This window comes from Nanorana parkeri, unplaced genomic scaffold (genome assembly GCF_000935625.1).
Source record: "Nanorana parkeri isolate BGI_ZX_2015 unplaced genomic scaffold, ASM93562v1 scaffold503, whole genome shotgun sequence".
Lineage (NCBI taxonomy): Eukaryota > Metazoa > Chordata > Amphibia > Anura > Dicroglossidae > Nanorana > Nanorana parkeri.
In genome coordinates, this window is record NW_017306771.1 from 253444 (window position 1) to 263742 (window position 10299).

Here is a 10299-nt window from a genome sequence, read left to right on the forward strand (position 1 = left end):
GGGGGGGGGGTTAGTGGGGTGTCATAAATGTTAGACCTGGGAGTAAAAAATGCCTCCTGATAATCAAAAGACAGAAAAAATAAACGTAGGATGACAAATTAACCCTAAACAGATCAGATATATACAACATACATGAATATTGTGAATCCACATTAAGTCCCTCCTTTATTTCAACGCCATATCACTGTCAGTGCTCTCTATCAAAAAATATATAAGGTTACAAAATTACAGTGATAATCTTATTCCAATCTTATTCCAAACATTTAGGATGAAAATGCTATTTTAAGGGGAAGTAAAAACCAAGACATCACAGCGGAGTAGACTTTCATATTGATTATCGGGTCCCCACCATGGCTTGTTTTCAAGTGATGTGCCCTGCTAGGTTACAATTTTTGTGCACTTTCTATAACTAGAGATGTCTTTGGTTGCACAGTTCTGTACAGCTCAAATAATAACTATCTTCTGGATGTGAAATACTAATTTCTTTAAACAAAGGAATAACGAATACAAAAAAGATCCAAACTTGATCAGTTTGGTACCACCTAAGAACACGTCACTGTAAACATTGGCCGTTTTCACGTAAGAATGTTACCTTTCCACCTTGGCTTGACTTCTCCGGTTGTTCCTCATGGTACAACATAGAAGCATTATTTTCTCCAGGGTTGCTTTTTGGCAACCATAGGCTGATACCCAAGCAGCTACCTCCCTCGTAATTTTTTTGCCAGTATTAATAAATCATTTTTGGAAGAATTAAGATGAAGTATGTTGGGTGGTGCATTTCTTAGTAGCACCCCATTGTTTTTTTCTGCTTCCAGCTCCGAGCACAAAGGATGACAGTCTGTGTACACTATTTTGATTTGCTATAATGCAGTGGCCCATTGAAGTATAATCATTGAGAAGAAAATTGCAGGATCAGCTGTGCTGCTGTAAAGAGACATTTTCATGGTACAATACAATTTGTATTATCACAAAGCCAGGGCTATTCTTCTTTTATATGCCTGTAATTTGTTTGTCACCTAACAAAGGAATTCCTTCCCAAATGAGAACTTGTGTAGCATGTAAGGCTGCTATTCTTGGCTCTTCCTGCCATCTGTGTTCTCATCCTGAGTACATCCCTGAGCCATGTCTTATGTGAACACTTCACGCTTACCTCCCTCTATGCATTAAATCCTTCATATGTCCGATTCTCTATTTCTGCATATGCTGGGAATTATGTTACCTTTTTTATGTATAATACTAATCTTTGCATGACTACAAGGATTGCGGCAAAAAAAAAAATGAATTAGGTTGCAGATCACCAGATTTTGAGCCTGATGATGATTTTAAGAAGTTAAAGCATAGCAGGGCCTTGTGTCGGGGTGATGCATGTTCGCTTGTTTCCCGTGTTTGGTGCACATTCCCATTTACTTCAATGGGTGGCAAACATGTGAAAAGCTGTGCATGTAGCATCTGCAACACGTGTCCCATGTTTTTGATCGTGACATGAAACATGCATTTCACCGGCTGTATTTGTGGTGCCATTAACTAGTTATGGCACCGCAAGCGTGCTGCACGTTTTATAGCCGTCCGTGAATGCTTGGCAAAGCGTGCGTTTTTGTCCGACCCAAGGTCACATGCTGGAGATTTTAACACTACCTGCTCCCCATTCAAACCAGTGATTACAGCTTCTAGCCGGGGGAGAAGTCTTCTAGCACCAGCTTCCAGCACAATAAGCTGATGCTGGAATGTGTGAAAGGATCACAATAAACCATGTCATTTCAGAACATCCACCATTCATCATGCACTCCAATCACTGAGGTACTATGGAACACTTAGCATGGTGCACAGAAACCGGTCCCTACCATGAAGTTGGTTGTGTTTACCCCTCAGGCCAAAAGGCTTTCAGTTCTTTATTTTTCTATTCCTTCCCCGCGCTATCCATAAAAATTTATTTATTTTTTTTAACTGACCCTTAATGCTGGTCACATGCATTCTGACTGTGTTTCAGATTTGATCTGCAAGGCAACAAAAATTACCAACACGTTTGTATTGTGAGGGTCTGCTTGACTGCATGTACACTGAATGGATTGTTTACATATAGCCCTTACACATTTCATAGATCTCACAGATCAAATCTGAAAGTTTAGTCTTTCTCTTACTACCTTTATTGCAGTATATGATAATGAAAGAGGGGGGAGGGGGTGATTTGACTGGCTGATGTAGTTAAGAAGACCTATTCTCTTTTCACACTTTTTTGATCAATTAGTGATTTAAATTTTGTTAACTGGATTCCCCCAAGCCTAGTGGTCACTCATTAAAGCCCATTTCCTGACAGAGGCTCCATCCCTTTCCATTCCATTTCTCCCTTTCACCCATTGACTAGTTAAAATGATTTATACCTTCTGAAGCCTTTATTTTTTTATTCACTTAACTCTGCTATCCATCTCCCTTGCCAGTGCTGATTCTGCATTTGCTGATCTAGTCTGTGCCAATGCCGACCAGTCGTCTCTTCATGACATGAGTATGCTGCTGCAGTCTCTCAGATCCAGAGATGACCCACCATAATCATCTATACAACAATTATAAAAGGTCTATAGAGAAGCATAAACCCTTATGTTGGTCTTGGTATTGATCAACCACCCAACTGGACATTTTTAAAGGAGAACTATGAGGCGAGTGCTTTTCACTCACCTCATAGTTCTAGCCGACCTGTGGCAATGAGACTGTCACAGGTCGGCTCAGTAGATCGGGAGGTGAGCGAACACATACTGGGTTCGCTCGAATCTCGATCCTGTCACGGCTCTCTGCCGTAACAGGGGGAGGGGCTGGATTCCCCTCTCACCGCTCCGATCTGCCAACGCTGACTGGCGGAACGGACGGGGGAGGGGGCGGGTACAGCTGGCTCTGCCTCTAGATAGGCAGAGCCAGCTGTCACTCACGCAGCTGTGCGGATCCCGTCATCTAAGTTGTGATCCGTTCCGGCTGCGGCGTCTCAGTATACCGCGAGCTGTAGCTCGCGGTATACTGAGGTTAGGGTAACGGGAGGACGCTAGTTTGTGTCCTCCCGTTACCATAAGGAGAACTATGGGGAAAAACACTGACCCCATAGTTCTTCTTTAAAGAAGGAGTATATTATTGTGATAATTTATGGGAAATTAACTTCTTACCATCTATTTGATTCAATTTTAATCTGGAAATATTAAGATTACTAAGACTTTCTTAACAGGTATTGCTTTTGAAAGTTGCTCATTACAGGAATCTAAAAGCTTACCTGGTGTTCCAATGTGGGCCTGAGCAATAGTTAGTTTCTCATGGGGAGCTTTACACTGACAGCTTGTTTCTACAGCGAATGGAGCAGGTGCAGCAATTGCCTAAAACAGAGAGAATAGAATAAATAACCATTCCCTGTCCATGTGGCTATTAATATTATACAAACATCATTGTATTACAACCTGTTATTATACGTTCAGATTTCCTTGCTTAAGCTGTGTTTTAAATTGCCAAACAATAAAGCAAGCAAATAAATTAAAATAATTAGGATTATGGTTAATTTTATTGGCTTAAATTATTTTCTGAACTTGTTTGTTGACATGATAAATACAACATCTATACAACTTCATGAGGTCTCCTTTGTTCCTTTGAGATTTATTTATTTTTGTACTTTTGGTTTCAGAAACAGCTTGTGAGTCATTACTGATTGCAGGCTAAGCTTATAGCTATGCCTACAGGGAATATGCCACAGAGCAAAAACACATGTTAAAAGGAGACCTAAACTAGAGAGGTCCATTGCAGTCAGTCAACCTAGAAGCTTTACAAAGAGATAGTATGGGCAATAAAGTGCACACAAACCTGTGCATGAGCTGCAAAGAACTGGTCACATAACCTGAATCCAGCATGTTAGGTTATGTGACCTGCAGAAGCTCTTAATCATGTTTACAGGTGAAACTCGAATAATTAGAATATCGTGCAAAGTTAATTTATTACACTAATGCAACTTAAAAGGTGAAACTAATATATGAGATAGACTCATTACATGCAAAGCAAGATAATTCAAGCTGTGATTTGTCATAATTGTGATGATTATGGCTTACAGCTCATGAAAACCCCAAGAACCCCAAATCCACAACCTCAAAAAAGTAGATTATTACATGCAATCAATAAAACAAGGATTGTACATAGAACAATATCGGACCTCTGAAAAGTACAAGCATGCATATGTACTCAGTACTTGGTTTGGGCCCCTTTTGCAGCACTTACTGCAATTACTTTTGCACGATATTCTAATTATTCGAGTTTCACCTGTATATCATGAGTAAAGACTCTTCTGATGTCATGTGGCACAAAGTCGAAGGGCCACAGTTCCTGTTTTTTACATTTTTGCACCTTTAACTGCCCTTTCCCTCCTTTGGATAACACATACATGATAGCTTACATGATAAGCAGAATTATCTTGAGAGTTTATTCCATTCCACATAGAATACTGCATACCGTGACCACAATTTGGAGATTCGAGAGAGTTCAGTGCCCTGTGTTGAGGCATTAAGGTGCCCATACACCTGACGATTATCGGACAAAACTTTTCGTCCGATGATCGAATAGTCGTACGATTTTCGTATGGCAGCCCCATCCTGCCCCGATGATCGCAAGATTACTTTAGCCGTAATTAACGCACCTGGACGAAATGCAGTAATTTATTTGCCGTATTTTCGTTAGCGCAAGCGCAGTGTAGATTGTACGACTTTTGACGGACGGAAACTCCAGCAACCTTACGAAAATTGTACGATATAGCAAAGTTTTCAAACATACTTGACCGTCAAAAGTCGTACGATTGTACAGTATTGTCGGTCGGACACTGCAATGCACACATACGATTATCGTAAGGTGTATGGGCACCTTTAACCCTTTCGCTGCCAAGGACGTACGTCGTACGGAGCTACAAAAGTGCTTCCAGCTGGCCAGCTCAGTACGTCGTACGGACCTGGCATTTACAGTTCTACTATAAGCTGATGGTCGCTTTAGCGACCATCAGCTTATAGTAGAACTGTTCAGCAGACTGTCCCCTTTAAATTAATAGCTGTCATCAGCGGCTCACAAGCCGCTGATGACCGCTAATTTTAAAAATACCGGGCGCCCCCCCCCATTTGAAAAATGTTCCGGAGGGCTTGGCAGCGAAAGGGTTAATCTACATCATATTGTGAAACTGGAAGCACACGGCTGTTTGTGCTACTAGTTCCAAGACCAAGTTGTCACTGGCAGTGCTGGACTTACACTAATGACTGGGAACTACACTAATTGAATCACAATCTACTGTTCATGCGTTAAAGATAGCAGTAAAATGCAATGTGTTTTTTAGAGGTGCATATAAAAAAAATCTCAAAACGTGTACGATTTTCCACATCTAGTTACAGAGCAATGTGTATCTGTACAAATAAAAAGTTCTGTGCTACAATTCAAATGCCAAACATTAATAAGTACATATAAAAGATTATTTTCAAATGCATACGATATGTGCAACAATAACCAGGTCGACACAGAGAAGTGGGAGGAGCATCCTAGTACTGCCAAGGTTTGCAGCCCAGGACTTTTAGCTGCTGCCATCCATAGGTTCCATTCTATGCCATTTAGTCAGATTTTACTGATTGTTCATATGAGCAGCTTTTTAATAAAGGAATCATTTGCAAAACACAGGGAGCACTATGGTCTATATCCCCTTGTATTTTTAAGGAATCACAACATATTAACACTGTGCTGTGAAGACAGCGTTGGAGGGACAGGAAAAGGAGATAGCTCCGGATAGTGGAAACCAATGAGGGTAGGTGCCCACCTCATCAAAGGGGGAACAGCGCTCCCAAACCCTGTATGAAAGTTTGTGTATAAGGTGAGCTGCATTCCATCTGGGGTACACAAGGTGTCTTGTTATCCCGTGGTGGACACAATCCTTGCAAATCAATTGCACATAATTCTATTTTCCATGTGTGCTGGCAAAAGAATGACATACTGTACATCAATGTCTCTTAAGGAGGACTTGCACATAATAAAGACGTCCTTGAGACTGCTTTATGATTGTTGCATATTATATGTTTTTTGGAAACTTTGCATCATTGTTGCAATCCACTGGTTATTATTGCACATATTGTATACATTTGAAAAAAAAATATCTTATATGTACTTATTGATCTCTGACATTTGAATTGTAGCGCAGCACTTTATCTGTAAAGCTTTGAGGTTAGTAATTTATCTAGGATCACCAGTGCTTGCGTGCTAAAAAAAATACACTTATTGGCGGAAGATTTTTGGTGTGAATTTTAATGTGTTTCTTAACGGCAGGCACTTTTCTTTTTTTATTATTTCAAGCATATTTTTACATCTCATTTAAAGTTTATTCTCAGCTTGCATTATATGTGGAAAACAGATACACAGTATACAAGTATAATAATATCCAATAATAACTCGTATTTAATACATACTGTAAAATAATAAAATAAAACGTTAAAAATAACCTTAACAGGCATTGACTTTGCTTAGGTTTCTTTTTCTATAAAAGATCAAAGATCACGTTTCTGTAAGAAAAAACAAACTGCTACAACAACTACGGATGAAAACGCTTCCATCAGCTGAATTTCTATTTGAACATTTTTACTACTGTTCTACAGCTGGTTCTTGTGATAGATAGTTTTGTTATATTCCTTGTGATGATCTAAGGAACTGCTCATGTATGGGGGTTTTTTCCCAGTGACTCAGGGCATTTAACTTAGAATCAAGCTTACCGTACTACACCTCAATCATAGGGCAAGGAAAAATCAATCACTTGAAAACAGAACTCTAAAGAAAACTTGAGTAACTAGAGTTCCTGGAAGAAGATCGCAGCAGGGAATTATTGTCTCCTGAAGTATTGTCCACGTAATCAGAAGGAGAAAGGCGAGAAATGACTTACTACAAATATAACTATAGAGGTTTTTCTTTTCCTCTACAACTTGTATCTACAGACATAGAACTGAATTACTTAGTATCAAAAAACACAAAGTAATAATCATGAATTCCATTTTCAGGATAGAACTACTGACTTTTTGTGCAAGTGTATGTACTGGCTTAAATTACAGCTCCTTTTAACATGACAAAAAACTCTGGTAAACTTCCAAAGTTCTAGGTGAGAAACATTTATAGCCCTGATGCCCAATCTGCGGCCCTAATACACTGTTTCGCATTCCTTGGACTCCAGGCAAACAGTAGTCGTTTCCCTTACCTAGGTGCTTGATAAGACCAATGAAGGAAAATATTCTTTAGATTCCAGTAGTCAAATGGTTTGGTTTATTTTGTTCACGCTATCTTACTTTGTTCTGTGCCGCCTATCCCTTTCATCTGTTTATGTTGTTTCCCCCTCTGATCTTTTAAAATTGATCATATTATGAAAATGTCATGTCAGACACAAAAGAGCCAGAATGAAGTCTGCAAAAGGCATGTCGACAAGTGACAGTCCTACTGGGAGAATGTCCTTTGGACCACTGAAACAAAATTAGAGCTTTTTGGTAGGTCACAACAGCTCTATGTTCACAGAAGGAAAACAATGCTTTTAAAGAGAAAAAACACCATCCTATAATGTTATCTGGTTGCATTGCTGCCTTTGGCACATGGTGCCTTTAATCTGTGGAGGACACTATAAGATCAGAAGAGGCATTCAGAAGTAAATCATAGTTGTCAGTATTTGAAGGATCTGTCTCAATGACAGGTTATGGGCCCTACATTAGGTTAATGACGCAAAACATACATCTACGGGTTCCCAAGAATGGTTAAAAAGCAAACACTGGACTGTTCTGAAGTGGCCTACGAGTCCTGATCAGATTACAATAGCAAATTTATGGGAAAAACTGACACCTAAAGTTTTGAAAAAAGAACCAATCTAACCGAAATTCAATAGGTGCAGTTTGCTCATGAAGAGTTGGAAAAATTGCGAGTTAAAATGTAAAACCCTCTTTTTTTCGTTTAGGATAGAATGGGAAGGGTGAGACCCTCTATCAATGTTTTATTCCTGTCCGTATCCCAATTGGGGGGATTCACTGCCCTATTTGTACTGGTGACCATTATCACCGAAAAAGACAGTAAGGAGAAATCAAAAATCTTAGAGTTGTTCCCAGAACAAGAGGTAAGGGAAAATCTTCCAAAGGGGAAGCCATTCCTATCACTTTGGGTGATTTCCTATAACTTCCTGTTGCATCTCTGTGGCACGAAATGGAGGTACATTTCCCTAATGGTACACAGAGAGCAGAATATAAAATAGTAGGGGTTTTAATCCTTCATTACTAGTCAAGATTTATAAAAAGTTTTGGCTATATGTACACTTTTATGAAGTGTAGAAGACATAGTCAGAGCTACAGAAAGCACTTGACTGCAGTTATTGTGCCCAAAAGAATGTGCTACTAAATATTAAGTTAGGAGTACCAATAATTATGTCCATGACATTTTTATTTGATTTACTAATTACTAGAATATTTTAAGCCATAAAACAAAAGCAAAGTGTCTGCTTCATGGACTACAGAACAAGTAATGGCCAATGCCATTTACTGTCAGTTTCAACATATTTCATGGTAAATTGGGTATCTATGGGGAAAAGTAAAGGGGGGGGGGACAATACTTTGGACTGCAACTGTATATGTGTCTAATATATGCTCCCACTTGCTGACCCTGGGGTAAATGGGAAGGGAGGTTTTATGCACTATAGCACAGTGGAATTGCTTTCTTGTGATCATATTATGACCTGTCACTTGTATGGGCCCATGCTTCACTATATTTTTTTCACTTTTGCTCTCATCATGCCTGCATCACAAAAGCATAACGTAACGTTCACTATGGGGATGATCTGCCCCGACATAAGCTGACTGAATGGTGTTCCTGTGGCTTTCTCACCACAACATAGAGGCGAGCAGCATAGGCCATTATTATGCTCCCCAGCTGTATCTAGTCATGAGTAGTACAAAATGCATTTGTTTAAATTGTGCATTTATGGCTCAAGATCCTAAAAACATATGTAAAGGGCTTAACATGCCATGACATTTTTATTAGGTTGATAAAACTGACAGCACATTTTACACTTCTCAAACCTGAACTGTTTTGGAAGCAAGAGTTAAGTAGAAAGATTGCTATTTCAAGCAACCGTAAGTAGAAAAATTACTATTTCAAATCAAATTCTATATTTCAATATTATACTGTGCACAACAATAAATATATGCCTTTCAATTGTTTAAATATAAAAATATGAGTGACACCTCTCATAGTTTGTAAAATACTGTGGATTTGTAATCTCAAGCCCTTATTATGTGGAGTGTTGACAATAATTTTAGCAACACAGAACCCCTATTGTTTTAGATTAAGCAGAGTCAGTAACTGCTGAATTATACAGGCAGACACACCTGGGGGTTTCTATAGAATATCAGGTTTGCTAAAAATGTAAAGTTCCTATTTAAAAAGGAAGGATATTCATGCTTTTTTAGAGATGTAAAAAAAAACACCACACACACATGAAAAACGTGATATTTAGGCACTACAAAGAATTCACAATTTGAAATACACACTGCCAGTGGGCTAATATATATACTTCTTATCTGAAACCTGAACTTGCAGTTACAATTGTTTTATTATATAAATGACTATATTTTCCTTCACTCACTTGATAAAAAGTCCTCAAAGCATGTCTTTATCTCCAAGCAAGGTCAAGTCGTATGAGATATGTTGAAGGCCAGTACATGCTGGGATAAAGGGGATGGAAACTTAAACTAATAATAAGTATAGTTTTGGGGTCTGTAGCTAGTAATCAGTTTGTATCCAGGCAGAGGATGCACCCTAGGGGATTATTGAAAGAAAATAGGCCTAAGATCTAACCTTTGTTTTCAAACAGAGCAAATCACCGGAGCATTATTTGGGGTTATTTTTCTATTCTAAAAAAAGATTTATCTGTAGGGCTAAGTAGAAATAATTCAGGAAGCTAGTTATCCCGGTATCATTTGCTAAGTGGGACTGAACAGTTTCCTCAAGGAGACTTCTCTAGAATATATTGGGACTAACTGCTGATCCATTTAGGGGAATTGGTATTTTTTAAGCTTTCATTTTTGTCAGAGGGCATACACCAATTCTATAGCGCTAAAGCAAATTAAGGGGAAGCACTCAAACAAGCAATGCTGCCTTGTTTTTCATTAAAAAAAAAACAGAAAAAGGTCAGTTCAGCAGATAGACAAAAGTAATAGGAACAAAATATATTAAAATATATGTTTCTCATTACCTAATAAAATATGAATTAAAAAGTTCATATATAAAATATATCTAATTCCT

At 38.6% G+C, this 10299-nt stretch overlaps 1 protein-coding gene across 3 annotated transcripts in view; it reads right to left on the bottom strand.

Moving 5' to 3' along the window:
- PCYT1B (phosphate cytidylyltransferase 1, choline, beta) overlaps positions 1-10299 on the bottom strand; it is a 52871-nt gene that overhangs the window by 20374 nt on the left and 22198 nt on the right. For all 3 annotated transcript variants that reach the window (XM_018561141.1, XM_018561140.1, XM_018561139.1), the window contains exon 2: positions 3251-3350. In XM_018561141.1, coding sequence (XP_018416643.1) covers positions 3251-3350 — 100 coding nt within the window. The remainder of the gene's footprint in view (positions 1-3250; positions 3351-10299) is intronic.